Source organism: Archocentrus centrarchus, chromosome 1 (assembly GCF_007364275.1).
Source record: "Archocentrus centrarchus isolate MPI-CPG fArcCen1 chromosome 1, fArcCen1, whole genome shotgun sequence".
NCBI lineage: Eukaryota > Metazoa > Chordata > Actinopteri > Cichliformes > Cichlidae > Archocentrus > Archocentrus centrarchus.
Window position 1 is genome coordinate 11,788,513 of NC_044346.1, and position 15,519 is coordinate 11,804,031.

At 41.2% G+C, this 15,519-nt stretch overlaps 2 protein-coding genes across 3 annotated transcripts; both read right to left on the reverse strand.

Moving 5' to 3' along the window:
- Positions 1–4,746: 4,746 nt before the first annotated feature.
- On the reverse strand, positions 4,747–7,788 carry tnip2 (TNFAIP3 interacting protein 2). The gene is made up of 6 exons (XM_030738770.1): positions 7,482–7,788; positions 6,905–7,207; positions 6,634–6,723; positions 6,204–6,467; positions 5,969–6,076; positions 4,747–5,841 (listed from the first exon to the last, which is right to left on the reverse strand). The coding sequence occupies exons 1-6, from the start codon at positions 7,776–7,778 to the stop codon at positions 5,563–5,565; spliced, it is 1,341 nt and encodes a 446-aa protein (XP_030594630.1). The 5' UTR covers positions 7,779–7,788; the 3' UTR covers positions 4,747–5,562.
- Positions 7,789–12,230: 4,442 nt separating this feature from the next.
- sfrp2 (secreted frizzled-related protein 2) lies at positions 12,231–15,063 on the reverse strand. Of its 2 annotated transcripts, XM_030734572.1 has the most exons (3): positions 14,482–15,063; positions 14,187–14,267; positions 12,231–13,916 (listed from the first exon to the last, which is right to left on the reverse strand). In XM_030734572.1, the coding sequence occupies exons 1-3, from the start codon at positions 14,981–14,983 to the stop codon at positions 13,612–13,614; spliced, it is 888 nt and encodes a 295-aa protein (XP_030590432.1). In that variant the 5' UTR covers positions 14,984–15,063; the 3' UTR covers positions 12,231–13,611. The 2 variants fall into 2 exon arrangements, with proteins under 2 accessions (XP_030590432.1, XP_030590438.1); XM_030734578.1 differs by lacking the exon at positions 14,187–14,267.
- Positions 15,064–15,519: the final 456 nt, after the last annotated feature.

The window sequence follows — 15,519 nt, forward strand, 5'->3', positions numbered from 1 at the left end:
ATTTTTCAGTCCCCAATTTTTAAAAATTTATTTATTAAGCTAAATTTGTGCTAACATACTGGCTGTCAAACTGTGTGATGTTGACAACCAGAAGAAAAAATGTGGAATATAAATAAATACACACTAAATAAATAAATGTATATAAAAATACACAAACTAAAATTCCACTTGGCCCCTTTTTTAAACAAAAAAGTTACATTAAAAATAAAAGATAAAAATTGGTGTGTGGGTTGTGGCCTTTTTTTTTTTTTAGCTTCAGCAGTGGGGCATGCCAGAAAAAGTTTGAGAACCACTCTGCTAAGGAGGATTTTTGTCACCAGGTAGGTGGAGCCACCATACTCGCTGCTAAACGTAGCATTATGTTTGTCCATCAGTAATGAGAATGGTTTCATTTTCTTAGATGCTAGAAAGTAAAATTACCCCATTATGCTTCCATTTAAATTTAGTTGAATTTAAAAAAAAAGAAAAAAAGCTTTGGTGCAGTCCCTTATTTTGAAAAGAAGGCTAACTGTAGGTTTCTATTTTACAGACCAATGAAAATGGTATCACTCCTCTTTTTCCAATAAACAAACTCAGCAATTAAGTATATTTCTCAAAATGCCTTAACAGCTGAAGTAAATCACAAACTTGACTCTGACCATTTGGTGAATCAATTGTACTTCTACTAATCCAGGAATTTTACCCACTGTTGCTTTCTGCTTGTCTGCGGCTACTTTCAAAGTTGCAGGGTGAGTCACACCCTCATAAATGAGTTCCTTTTGGGAAATCCACAAACACATAGTCATAATCAGTCTAGCTGGGCTTTGTAACTGAGTCAAGTAGATCCCAAGGTTCAGTTTCAGTTATGAAGTACATTAAACAAACCAAAAAAAAAAAAAAAAAAAAGGGCCGCCTAGCTTTGGGCCTTCACATGTAATTTATTTCTTATGCTCACCGTAGAACTGAGTTGACGCAGTTGTGAAATCAAGTACATTCCCCTCAGGGTAAAGAGAGCATGAAATGAGGTCATGCTTTGGTTTATCTAGATATAGATGAGTTAATACATAATTTTCAGTGAACATTACTGACGGGACAAGCAAATTAAAATCGGCGCGAGCTTTTTTTTTTTTTTCCTTTTCACCTGTTTCATTTGACTTTAAAGACAATTAAAAAAATAAAGAAAGAAAGAAATGAGGCATTAATTATGATAAAGTTTTAACTTCTTTCAAATGGGCTCACTGAGTTTCAGGAAGTGATCGTGAGTTTCAGGAAGGGTAAATGGGTTTATAACATTTCAGGATGCAGCATCATTACTATATTTTCATCCTTACCGATCAGCTGAACTAAGAATGGACTTTCAAGGGGAGATGGTGACGGTTGGCTGGACAGTACATTCACAGCTCATATTTGGAGCCAAATGGATAATGTGGAAGAGGAAGTGAGGTGCAGTTGGTCATCACTGTGACTGCTTCCTCTTAACTTTCCCATGGGTGACTATTACAAAGGAATTTCACTATGAGCTCTTACGTTATGAATGGGAGCAGAGGAGTAAATGCGCTTCATACATAAACAAAATAGCTCTGTTTAGCGAGCACCACCAGATATGACTCAAAATATTTCAGGTATGAATGACTGTCTGGCTGTTCGTAGCGTGGCCTCGCTCTCGGCCTCCAGTGATGTAAGATCGGATCTACCGCATTATGCAAATGCCGTACAAAAGTACGCAAATGTGGAGAAGGCAAAAACACCTAGAAACTAGGTGCAAATGTAGGCCGCGATCTAAATAATACAAAAAAAAAAAAAATGGTGCAGTGTGTGTGTTTTGATAAATGCAGAGATAAAGGCCACTTTCGGCACCGTATTTGCGAAATCAATAATAAATTCACACGTGTTGAAAAATCACTTCAAGTGAAGTTACACGCTTTCCTTTACGATGTTCCTCGTTTCTTAAGACTGAGATCTGGCGACGGGACTGGGTGAGTGTCAGTGGGTTATTAAAGGCATCAGATCCGCCTTGCAGCTTGTAATCAGAATGCCGCTCTCTTCATTAAGTGCCTGGAGCACTTCAGGATCATATACATTTCTAAGAAGGGAATCCCCTCTTCCTTACTGGCTTCAGTCTGCCACAGTGTTGCTTTTGATGGCTGAAACTTTGGACTTCCTTACCAAGAAGCCTTTAAAAAAAGAAGAAGCCAGCATTAATAACAATGATCTGAACCAATAAATGTTAAATTAAAATGATTTTCCCAAGTCTACACCACTCCATTTCAAATAAATCTGCTTTTTTTTTTTTTTTTTTGGGAATTTCCTCGCAATGGCGGGAAATTCCCATTCTTTTAGGATACACAGAAGATTAAAGGTTGTAAATATCTATTCTGTATTTGCTTGGATAAGTGTCAAAGTGAAGACAGGCTCATGTTCTCCCTCTCTGTTCAAATAGCTGTGACGGCTACATCAGCCAGTACATCCTGATGCTTTGAAACCTGTTTCCAACAGGAACTGGTCTACCGCTTTAACCTTTCTTTTTTTATTCTTTAGTTCTTAGAAAAAGTTCCCAGACATTTAGGTGGGGGGATGTGTGACTTAATTTTTTCCACTCTCAGAGTGGTGTGTAGAGCCTTTTGTGTGTATGATAGTTCTGTCACTTATAGACCCTGCTGAACAGTGTGTAGGTGTGTGGTGGCGAGGGGGGAGAATCCCCAGATGAGGTCTTTTTTTGGTCCTGTGTGTATTTCTACCAGTCTTCCTGTGGTTGCCTTATAGGCGAGATGCTAAAGTTACCCTTCAAAGCCAAAATTGGAGCCAGTTATTTCGTGGGCATATGAACTAGAGCCAAGATAGTGTTATGTAAATGAAAGTGTGCGTAAATGTGTTGGAAACTGATACAGTCACCAGTATCTCCCCCTGTTAGCTGATGAGTAAGGTAACATGTGATGCCGTCTGGTGGCTTTTCAGCACCTCGGGGACCAGGGTGCTGTACCAACTTTTAAACCTTAATTTGTTTATGCTTGTAGTCAGTTTCACTGCTTACTCCTCAAAGTGTTTTCGATAACTGCAATAACCTTATTTCTAGTGTCGGCAGAAAAAAAAAAATTTCTTGAAGAATTGCTGTTTGCCATAGAGTTCAATGGGAAACGAATCAAAGCTGCAGCTAAACGGTTGATCCAGCTGAGCCTGGTTCTGTCTAGTCATTACAAATTCCCCATAAGCTCCTAATAAATTAGGCCTTGGATTATTAGTTCATACAAAAGTTAGCTTCATATTGACTGTACAGAATTGACAGTGGATGATCAAATGACAATGTTTCCCGAAAAGCAAGAGTTTTCTTTAAAGAAAAAATGATGAGGTAAGTTATTTACTTGAATTGATTTGAATTTTATTGGTACACATGAACTATTGTGCTTTTCCTTATTTTGTTTCATATATGTTCTGTTACAATGGTGGATGGTTATATTAACCCTCTGAGTACTACCCTGACCCTGATTCTGACCCCACTCTGAAGTCAACTGGCCACTCGATGGATCAAAAACTCTTGTTTTTTTTCCCCCAAAAATGTTGGCTTCTCCAGTGTTTATGGTTAGGGTAGAGTTAGGTTTATAACCAGTGATGATGTACACCTCAGTAAGATTAAAGCTCAGGCTTTAGACTGCTCTAAATGCTCACTACTCTTGGCTCCAGATGATGCCAATGAGAGTGACTACCCCAATACGATCATCCCAGGTGGACACAGCTTTGGCTTGACCCTTCTGTTTGTGATGGACAGCCAATTATAAGAAGGCTGGCTTAAAGAGAGAAAGGCCTTAAAAGTAGAGGCACTAAAACAGTGGATGGAATAAGGGACTGCACCAAAGCCCAAGACAAATAAGGAACTTTGAACTAGTGGCTGAGAATGAAAATACAGTGCTGGAAAGATTGCAATGAAGGTGCATTTTAATATGGCTGAGGTAAGACTAGGGGACTTTTATTATCCTAAAAATGTCAAGTTATTAAGAGTGAGTAACTGGCAGTTAAGGTTGCACAGTTAAGGTTGCTAAACAAGCCAAAAAACCCCCCACCTGAGATTACTGAATTAAGCAAGATCTTCCTTTACTGTTGATAGATTTATGTCAAAAGATGTAAGAAAAACACATTTTCTTTCAAAGGCTCTAATCCTGTCCTCGCCTCGCCTAAAATGTGCCCATCAACTGAACAAAAAGACAGTGCAGCAAAGATAGGTACGTGTTCACTCGCACAAAAAAAAAAAAAAAAAACTGCAGCTGTTCGACTGCGTCTGCCTACTTCCTTTTTAAACAGGGGATGTCCAGCTTCCTGCACTTACTTCACCAAACTCATGACAAATGATTCACCAAACAGCACATTTGGCCTGTGTGTGTCAAACTGATACTTCGCCGTGACTGAATGCACGACGTTTCAGTCACCGACTGATATGCAAGCATTTGCTGAGGGTTTGGATGTAACTTGAGCCCTCGTCTCTGCCGGTCCTCTCAGTACCCCTGTACTGTTTGCTTCAGCTACACAACAGCTGGGAATCTGGTTGTGACAGTACAGCATGCCCATTCAGGCAACACTGGGAAGGGGTTTTCCACCAGGAATGAACACACACACACACACACACACACGTGCTAAAAAGACATGCGCACAGATTAAGTAGTGCCAGCATTTTCGTGGTTAAGTGGCTAAGATCTTGGGTTCAGTCTGTCTCAGGAATTCAAACACAACCCCCTCGATAAATCACCATAAGATAATGTGTGTGGGTAAACCGTCTTTTATTACAAAAATAACGCACTGCCCCCAGAAAAACAACACATCTCCAAAAATATGCCAGTTGAGATGTGATCTTTACACACGCTGATCAAAAATTGATCTCCAACATTTGTCTCTGGTTCAACCACTTTTCTTTTCTTTTCTTTTTTTTTGAATCCCAAACATTTACCAAAAATATATATTTAATGGCTTTGGTGGGGAAAAAAGAGGGCAACAAAACATTGCAATAAAATGATTTGCCATTTTTCAGTTTAAGACAAATAAATATCAATAGTTACATAGTTGTAAATCTGTTATTAAGAATATATATACTTTACAAAATAGAAACATGTTAAGTTTGATAGCACCACATTATCATCTAGATCCAAAATAAGAAGCTTATGCATCATGAATTTATTTAATCGTACGACACTACGATTAGTTTTAAACTAAATGTCAAGAAAGTGCAATAGGTTTGTAAATTGACACTGAGGTATATTATATTCAATATATTGCATTCCAATCCTCTTCCCCACCACAATAATTTCCCACAATGCCACAGGAGAACTCTCAGAACCTGACACTGGATTAAAAAAAAAAAAAAAAAACATATGCAAACTTAGGCTTGATTAACCAGTTGACTTGTACAGTTTTGCTTCACTATGTACAAAAAAAAAAAAAAAAAAAAGTCAAAAGGTAAGTCAGTTGTTTGATTTGTAGTCAAGCTTCTCAGAACTGGAATCTCCACTCAGGGTATTTTCTGCAGTGTAGTGCTGGTCTTCAGTGTTCAGTTAATGTCAGTAAGAAATGACTGCTATTTCCAAATCAGTGTTCCTCCACTTATAGTCGGGCACAGTCTAAACAGTGGTTCAGGTACTCTGTAGTTTCTGTGTCACTGAACGTGGCTTGGCACTGTGGGCACTGCAACTCTGACAGGACTGGGCATTCGTTCCAGGCAGAGTTTGGGGTTGCTGCCGCAGCTGCGGGCTGCTGCCGCCTCTCAGCAGTGGTCCTCAATAGAGGCTCTGACGTGTCCTTACTTCGCTTTGAGGAGATCCTGTGTCCTATGTGCACGCGGCACATGGGAACCACATCTCTGCTCTCTCTGCTAGCCCCCTGCTGAAGACAGGGAGGCATGTACACTGTCAGCACAAGCTACATGCACTGGACGGCAGTTACAGTAAAAGGAAGTGCGTGCTTCTGTAGATGCATTTTCATCCACCTAAGGGAAGGGCTGTTCTCTCACCTGTTTGTGCAGCTGCTGCTTTAGCTGCTCCTTCAGGGCATCGATCTGGCCCTGTGCTCGCTCTCTGTCAGCGCGCTCTGACTTAAAGTCTTCAGTGTAGATGAGAACCTTAGGAAGCAAAATAAATAAATAAATAAAAAAATAAAATCACCTTTACTTCTCATATCCAATTATTTTACACTGTAAATGTGCTTAGTAGAATTCAGCCAAACACCAGGCACGATATAGCACCAACCTGCTGCTCAAGTGTCTGAATTCGATCATTGTCTTGTCTCCTGATCTCCTCCTTTTCTCTAACAAGCCTCGCACACTCCCTCATTTTGTCCTCCAGTAAGTTATTGAGCCTGGAAATCTCCTGATGAAGCAATCCGCTGTTGACTGAGCTCGTTACAGGCATCAAGCCCTGCCCAGTGCTCTCCTTCAGCCTTTGACATAACCCTTTGATATAGTCCTCCCTGCTGGAATCATACTTTTGCCACTGAGAATTCAGGTTTTGTACCTAAAAAGAAATGAAAAACAAAAAATCAGATCTTTTATCATGTGCCATGTTGTTTATTACATTAATATTGTGTGTAGAAGTTATTTAAATATGCTTTCTTAAGAACATAATTTGTGCTTTTTTTCCCATTGCCTGACTGATTTCAAATAACACTAATGAGACTTACGTATGCCACACGTTGCTTTAACTGTTGATTCTCGTCCTGAAGTTGACGGATTTGGGCATTAAGGCTATCCATATCAGAGGACTCTGACACCTGTACAAAATTACAGAAGAGAGGTTACAACAGGACCCTCCCCAAAAAAAAAAAAAAAAAAAAAATAGCAGTAGTATGAAGTCACTTTAAAAGAGCTTATAAAAGCAATTGGTGACATTTGAGCATGAGGTCCAGTGCACACATGAATAAAACCATCAGTCGCTCCCAAGACATTACACACCTCTGTATTCTTTTGCATCTGGGCCATATCCTCCAGTTCTCCTCCCCCTCTTTTATCTTTCTGCAGTCTGGTCATCAGCTCCTGGCACACTTTCACGGTTGTGCTGAGCTGGCCGCGCAGCTGGTCGGCCTCCTCGGCCAGGGAGGTACAGAGGACGTTTCTGGTGGCCTCGGCCCGGTCCCTCTCCTGCAAGGCTGCCCGCAGCCTCTGGATCTCCTGGTCCTTCTCGTGATCCGGCTGACACCTGATGGTCTCCAGCTCCAGCTCCTTCTCTCTGAGCTGTGCATTCAGCCTCTGGATCTCCTGGGAAGAGATGACAGATTAACGGCATGGCAACAACAGCTTGAAACTGATGCATCATGACAAATAAAGTTAGTTAACACCCTCCATGTTGCAACTCATATTAGTTCTGCGATTGACTTTTTTTGATCCCTGAACATATTTTCCATAAATAATTTAAAATGAATGCACCGCAGAAGATAACAGTTTACAGTTCAGGGGGACAAACTGGTATTAAAATATGGTGTCAAACCACTTGGTAGACCTGGAGGGAAACACAGCAGTCAACATGTTTTACCTCTGCTTGTCGGGCTGCCATTAAGTCCAGTTCGTTCTTCTTCTGCTTCAGTTTGTATATTTCATTGAGCAAGCTCTCCACCAAAGAGTTGGAGGGACCGATGAGCACAGACTCCTTATCTCCCACCGGCATATACAGCCTTTCGTGTCTCCCCAGCCTGGCTTTTAAATCTGTAATAATGTTGTCCTTTACACAGATCTGTTTGTTCAGAAGGTCGATTTCCTGCTGCTTCTCATGACACACCGTATTAAGAAAGCTGTAACTCCGCGTTCTGTTGTTTATACTGAGGTTATCCATTGTGGGTTTCGTAGATGTTTGACAGACGGTACAGCTTCTTAAAAATCCAACATTGACTCCTCTTCTTCGAGTCCCGTGTCTTTAGAAAAAGACCAACGTCGTCAATTGTGTTGCAAATGTGGCTCATCAGAGAATAATATCCCCCGAACCGTCTTCGGGGATTTCCTAGGGAACTTCCCCGCGGACTTTTTTGAGCTTCGTCAAACCGGAGCCGTGCCTGCTTTCAAAAGGTTCAGTGTAGAGCTCCGCAAGTAGAAAAGGGGGTTTATAAACTGTTAGCACGACTTGGTAAACACAGAAACGCATATTTTAAGTGCTGCTAAAAGCTTAAGCTAAGTCTCAGAGATGGCTGAAAAAAAGAGACGGTTGCTGCCTTCAAGTCTGTCGTAAAATCAACTACTCCAAGCAATAGTTATTATGAAATTATGTAAAAACAAAAATGGTTACGTATGTGTTATTACTGTCATCATCATTATAAGGACACATAGTTTGGGTTTAGAAGCAACAAAAAAAAAAAAGTCATAGCTTACGCATTAGTCAACTTTGTTTCATAAAAAACAAATTCTGCCTACTGTAGATTTCAACAGAAAGTATAAGCTATAATATTGCAAAGAATGTCAGATTATACTACATGAAAAACTTTAATTTCCCAGCGGTAGTTTACCGGGTTTTTACACATTCACCCCCCCCCCCCCCCCCCCTAAACGTCACATAAGGGCATTTACTCGTAGAGTGTCATAACAAATTCCCCAAATGCGCCAGTCATTTTGTCAGGCATTAATTTTTCCCACAGCTTTAAATGCACCGCAAATCATTGTCATTCAGAGAATTCGGAGCGTAGTCAGGGCCTCGCTGGTAACTATGGTGCAGTATTAATGGCTTATTTTAGGATGCAGCGGGCTGGCACTGAGCATTGTGTGGTTCCTAATGATCCTGTTAACGATCCTGAAATTTGGGAAGTGACACAATGCTGGTTAGTGTAGAAAAAACAAGAATTTACCACAGCTGGATTGGAAGCAGCTTCATTCATTGTGACCTCGTGATGCTGTATAACGGCAATATTCACGAACAGTGTGAGAATAGGTTATAATCCTTACAGCTAAAAGTTTTAAAATAGTGCTACAAAAAAAAAAGTTCACTACAAAATAACAAAATAACTGGATAACAAACATCAGAATTCATTATACTTTACATTTATTTGCATAACCTTTTTCTATAAAATATAGATGTAACATATACTGTACCACACACACACACACACACACACACACATACACACACACACGTGTGTGTGTGTTTCTGCTGTTCCATATTCACATGTGGTGCAGCCTTTTGCAGATGTTTAATACAAAAACGCAGTAACTAAAATAATATAGGTCACTACATTATCAAACGCGTGCTCCATTTAGGTTTGTTTCTGGACTACAAGAACAGTATACTAAGCTTTATCTGGTCAAAATGAAACTACTGTCTAGACTGTAGGAGTACCAAGTTAAAGACCAGGAGTCTTCATCAGTCGTACTGGCCGGTGGGGAGTCCCAGGTATTTCTGGGTCAGTCACACCAAGACACATGAGAGCTGTAGTGGCTGGTTTAATGTCACATGGCAGTCACGTGACACTTGTCAGAATGGGATGAATAGAGGTGTGAAGTGTGTAAAAATACTTAGAAAGGTGGGAGGAGGTGTCAGTATGGAAAGTCACTGATTCCCCAAAACCCTGTGTCTATAATTAACCCAGTGCTGACCCGAACCATTTCACTTCCCTGTGGCTTTCCAGAGCCTTTTAACAAGCTTAACCTACCGCCCCCCGCCCCCCCTTCTTAGTGATGATTCACACCTTGATTTATGTCAAGGCTGACAGCTCTCAGAACTCATGTGACAGTAAAATGTCTGGGACTTTCTGAAAGAGTCATTAGATGACACCTTGTGAAAAGGTGGCAAAACACCTTAAACAGCCTTCCTCATAGGTAGCACAGTAGTTAGATGAATGGAAATATAAAGGCTGCGGACTTTCTACTATGAAAAGATCACCACTGAAGACAGTAAAATTATAGTTGTGGTCACATCTACCCATCATGGGCATGAATGTCATGGTAAAATTGGGCTTTTAATTTCAATTAATAAACAAGAATTGGGAGCACTGTTTGAAGTTATTTGGGATCTATATATATATATGAACCTCCACTAATATTTGGTTAAATGTCCCTTAGCATGTTGCATCTCCGACACATACTTTTGATAACCATCAAGCTTCTGGCTGGATATTTGGCCACTCTTCAAATCTGTCCAAGTTTCAGCCTCTAGCTCTTGACCTGAGGTGAAGTTGAAGAAGTTGGAAGTAGTCCTCTTTCTTCATTATTCCATCCATTTTGTACAATATACCGGTACCACTAGCAGTAAAACAGCCCCAGAGCATGATGCTACAATGTTCCTGGATTTGAAAGCCTCACCTTTACTCCTCCAAACATGTCTCTCATCATTCTGGCCAAATAGCTCAATCTTTGTCTCATCTGACCATAAAACTTTTCTCCTCTCCAGAAGGCATTTAGCTCATCAGTGTCGGCAGCTGCAAATGTGAGTCGAGCTTTAAAGTGTCAATTCTGGAGCAGGGGCTTCTTTCTTGGTCGGTACCCTCTTAGTCCACGATGATGTAAAACTAGCTTCACCATGGACACACATTTGAGTTTTCACTAGCTGATAAGTGGCTACTGATGGTCTTGCGTTCAGTGCAGGAAGTGTACTTGGGGTGAGCTACCATATTATATTTATCTTTGTTACAGCATTATATGGACGTATATGACTGTCGGTTGCTATTTAAAGTCTTTTTTCAGTTGTGACCTTTATCATTGAGGACAAGTCAGCCCACTCCTGGTAGGTCACTCGTGGCTGCTGCTAACTAGATGAATGAATTAACCTTCTGTGGTATGGAACCACGCTATGTGTGATCATTGTGTGGGTCTCCATTTGTAGTTGGACACTTGTGTATTTACTTTGTGAATTGTGTGGGTATTATGACTTGTGGTTAAGAGCCACACTTTATGTGACAGTTTGTGTTGTGGTGGCAGCAGATCCCTGTTAGTTACTGTCATTTGTTGCTACTTCTGTTTGATGTGTGGTGGTAACTCAATTGAAAAAGAACTTCTCTTGGGTTGCGGCTGTTGTCTTGATCTTTGTCTTGTATTATTGTTGTGTGTTCAGTCTAGCACCTTTTTGTGAGATCGTGTGTGCAGGGGTTTTTGCTGTGGTGGTTCGGGAATTAATTTTCCCAAAGGCCACGTGAAAAACTGGAAATGTTGTGGACTGCCGGACCAATAAACTAAATTCTGCCCAATTTTAATTTTTATTATCTCTTTATAATTGATCTCTTTATTGGTTCGACCCTCCACAACTGTTCTCAGTTTCTCATTTAACCCTTTATCTAGAGGGTCTTTGTCCTATTTTAATTATGGCTCCTAGAGTAAACCTTTGGGGGAGCTTTGTGACATGGTGCATTGTCCTGCTTGAAGCATGGGTACAGTGTCATCATAAAGTGATGGACATGGTCAGCATCAATATTCAGGTAGGCTGTGGGGTTTAAATGATGCTCAGTTGGTACTAAGGGGCCCAAAGTATCCCAAGAAAATATCCCCTCCACGATTACACCACCAGCAGCTCGAACAGTTGATACAAAGCCATGTTTTCATTATCCATCCACAGAATATCACAGCAGAAATTGAGAATCATCAGACAAGGAAACATTTTGCAATGTTCTGTTGTCCATTTTTGGGGAGCCTGTGTGAACTGTAGCCTCAGTTTCTGTTCTTAGCTGACAGGAGTGGCACCAGGTGTGGTCTTCTGCTGCTGTAGCCCATCACAGGTCAAGATGTGACGTGTATTCAGAGATGCTCTTCTGCATATCTCAGTTGTAACAAGCAGCCTTCCTATCAACTGATTCTCCTCTGACCTCTGGCATCAACAAGGCCTTTTCACCCAGAGAGCTGCTGCTGCTCACTGGATATTTCCTTTTTTTCAGAGCCGCCTCAGTAAACCCCAGAGATGTTTGTGTGGGGAAATTCCAATAGATCAACAATTTCTGAAATATTCAGACCAGCCCGTTTGGCCCAACAACCATGCCACACTCAAAGTTACTTAAATCACCTTTCTTCCTCATTCTGATGCTTGGTGTGAACTTCAGCAGGTCGTCTCGCCCATGTTAACATACCTAAACGCACTGAGTTGCAGCCAGTGCCACATGATTGACTGATATTTGCAGAGAAGTTGAACAGGTGTACCTAACAATGTGAGCAGCAAGTGTCGTAGTCTCTGGCCAGAATTTCTTTTACCAATGAATTCCACTAGATGGCGGTGTTTAATTAACATTATATTTTTCCAGCTTACAGCTGTGGGATCAGGATTGTTTGAAAAAGTCATTCTTTCTCCCATGCACGGCAATGGACTGGGTCATTTCAAATATTAAGTTTGTATATTTTAATTGCTGAAAACTTTGCACAAGAATAAATGACAGTATTTGATATTTACACTGTAATACATCCAAAATGACTTATGTTTCAAACATACACACAAACACACAATTACTTGCATTTACCATGTTACCTGCTCAACAAACAGCTACTGTCCATCATCGATACAAGAACCAGTTTGTGTTACTCAGAATGTAGATGCAAAGTTAAAAGTTTAAATTACATGTGAAGGTTTGGGCTTAAAAAAAAAAAAAAAAAAAAAAAAAAAGAAAAGAAAAATATTCATTTGATCATATGGTGGTAGAAAATTATACTGTTGCTCAATTACAAAAGTTTACCAAGAATATTAAAATACTGAACAGGAAGAGAATATAGCCAGCTATCTCTCATTTTGCTTCTTTTTTTTGTTTTTGTTTTTTTTTTTGCTTGAGGAAATGGTAGGAATACAAAACCACAAATATTTGAACATTTCACTAAGCACACAGGGATCACAGCTTTTACTCATTAAGCACCATGTGAAATGAATCCCCTTTAGTGTCTGGGGAGCTATTGCAGAAGTGGCTTTCTGTAAAATGTAAATACTTCATTTACTTGACCCAAAAATCTCACCAGATCTGTTAGAGCTCTTAGATCATTTTGAGCACAGATATTATTTCAAAGCTGTCCAGGTCTTTAACTGCAATTTAAGTTGTTTTTTTTAAATGGGACGTTTATATTTATAGAAATGTCAGTTTAAAAACTTTAAAAAAGATTTAACAGCTGACGTGACCCCCAGAAAAAAAAAAGAAAAAAAGTCTCAAGGTCTGATAAAGTAACTCTGTGGGATTTAAACAGCACGCCACATCTGCCACTGATTAGTAGAGTCAGTCATTTTTAATCCTCGTTTCAAAGCGTTGCTAGTTTTCACTCTGTCCGTGCAATTTGTGATTCCTCTGGACCTTGGACAGCAGCTGAGTGCAATTAACTGCAACCGATGGGGTGGCCGCAAAGACCATTCCCAGGGAAGGACGCACATCTTCAAACTGGCCACAAGGGGGCACTAATTTTATCAGCGAATCCAAAATGAATCCAAGTCGTTGGCTGATTTTCACAATAAAACACCCAGTTATAGTTACAGAGTCAAATAAACGCTTGTTATTTATTTGTCTGTTTTAAATTATTTTATACCCTATATTAACCTTTTTTATGTAAAGATCGGGTTTATTTAATTAGAAGCCAAAGGAAGAAACAGAAAGCTGTGTGTCCTCTGAGGCCAGGGAAACATCTTTGAAGCTGTAGAGCAGAAAAACCAGAACTGCGAACACAAAGGAAGGATGACCAACAAAACTTGCCCTTTAACCTTAACATGCAGGTCCCCCCCACTCCCCACTTTCCTAGCACTGTAACTTGCGGATGCTACGTGAAATCCTCTTAAACTCGCGCTGTTCCTTCTGCCAGCGCTTCAGCGAGGTGATGACCAGATGGCCGTCCATCTTCTGGCCCATGACCAGGTAGGCGGCGTTGATGTCGTTCATCTCCTCGCAGATGCACTGCAACCCGTCCTTCAGCCACAGCACCGTCTTCCTGAAGTCGCGCTCCGTCACGCCGTTCATCATGTAGATGGTCTTGCTCTTCGTGTCCGGCACTATTTTGGTGTCACCGTTGATGTAGGAGATCTCCTTCACTTTGATTTTCAGAGCTTAGGGCATGCAGGACAAAGAAAGAGAGTGAGAAGTGGAGAAAATGCCGACATGCGTTTATGAAAGACATGTGGGATGCTTAAGGCCTGTGTGGTTTGGTGCTGAAATCCATGCAGGGGGAGGTAAAAGTGAGGAAGGGATGTCTAAATGATGCACATTTAAAATGAATTCTTCTCTTCATGCTGCTTTAACTGTTTGAAATGCAGCTTGATGACCTCTTGGGGCTATGTTTGACCTTGAGGACTAACGAATGAACTAGGCCAACTTACCAAAGTCATTTTTACACAAGTTCTCAACAATTTCGTTGTCATTTTCTTCCGTTTCCTTGCAAGCATCGCACACCCTGGGCACTGAAAGGCAAATATTTCATAATCTGCTTCAATTCAATACAAAATGATTTATGCATGTAGGGTGTGAAATATCCAGACTAGGACACAAAATCACGTCGCTCACACGCGCATTTTATAAAGCTGCAAATATGAATCTTCAGCCAGGGTGCTACAAAGTGACTTTCGGATTCACGCAGAATATCTGGGGCTGGTAACTTTGCCTCTGTTCCCTTACCCTCTTTGGTGACTGGCGCAAAGCTGTCGGTGCTTGCAGGCGGTATGCACAGGTCGTTGTCGAGTGGGAAGCGCTCGCAGTCCAACATCTTTGGCCACGGAAAGCCAAACGCGGACATCACGGGCGCGCAGCCGCGCTTGACATTTTCACAGAGAGACCTGCACGGCTGTATGGGCTCGTCCAAATCGTCCAGACAGACTGGAGCGAAAAGAGAGCAGAGGAACTTTCTTGTGTCCGGGTGACACTGTTTCTGCACCAGCGGGATCCAAGAGGAGGCTTGCTGCAGAACTTCGTTCATGGTTTCGTGTCCGAGCAGGTTGGGGAGGCGCATCTCCCTGTACTCTATATCGTGGCAAAGTAGGAGATTCGCAGGGATTGCCTTGCAGTTGTTCTTTTTGTAGAATAGCTCATGCTGGCCAAAGTTATACAGTCCGTGGATGGCTTCTAGGCAGGGCATTGTTATCACCCACAGCAGCGCCGCAGTCGGAATAAAGGCCCTCATGCTGTCGGTATGTAAAAAGTTTCAGGCTTTGCTGAGCATCAGTGGATGGAGCGTCTGTCACTGGCAGGGTCCCACTGTAACGAGAGCTTTTCTTCTTGGCATGTCTGGGAGGAGTCTGTATAATATGCGCAAAGACCTCTTCTTCATTCAGCACATTTGGTTTCCTCCTATCAGGTGAACCTTGTGGACAAATCTGTGCACCCCCTCCTTGCTGTTCCTTTGGGGCTTAGGGGCATTTTTGATTTCTAATTATGGCTCATAGTATTTTATCACCAGTCGCTTTCTTGACAGTTTCCCTCCCCCCCACTTAATCTCCTGCTCTCCGTGGAAATTAAAACAAATGTGTCTGACAGGTTTCCCTCATTACGCCCAAATCAACAGACATATATCCTGAGTGATCCCCATTTTTTCCTTATAGACCCGCGCTGTAAATAGTTTGGAAACGTCAGTAGGGGCATTTAGCTCAGTTCATTGGAGCGTTAATTTTCCATCATTAGGAGTGGTGAAATCCTCTGGGCAGGTCTGCAGGTTCCATA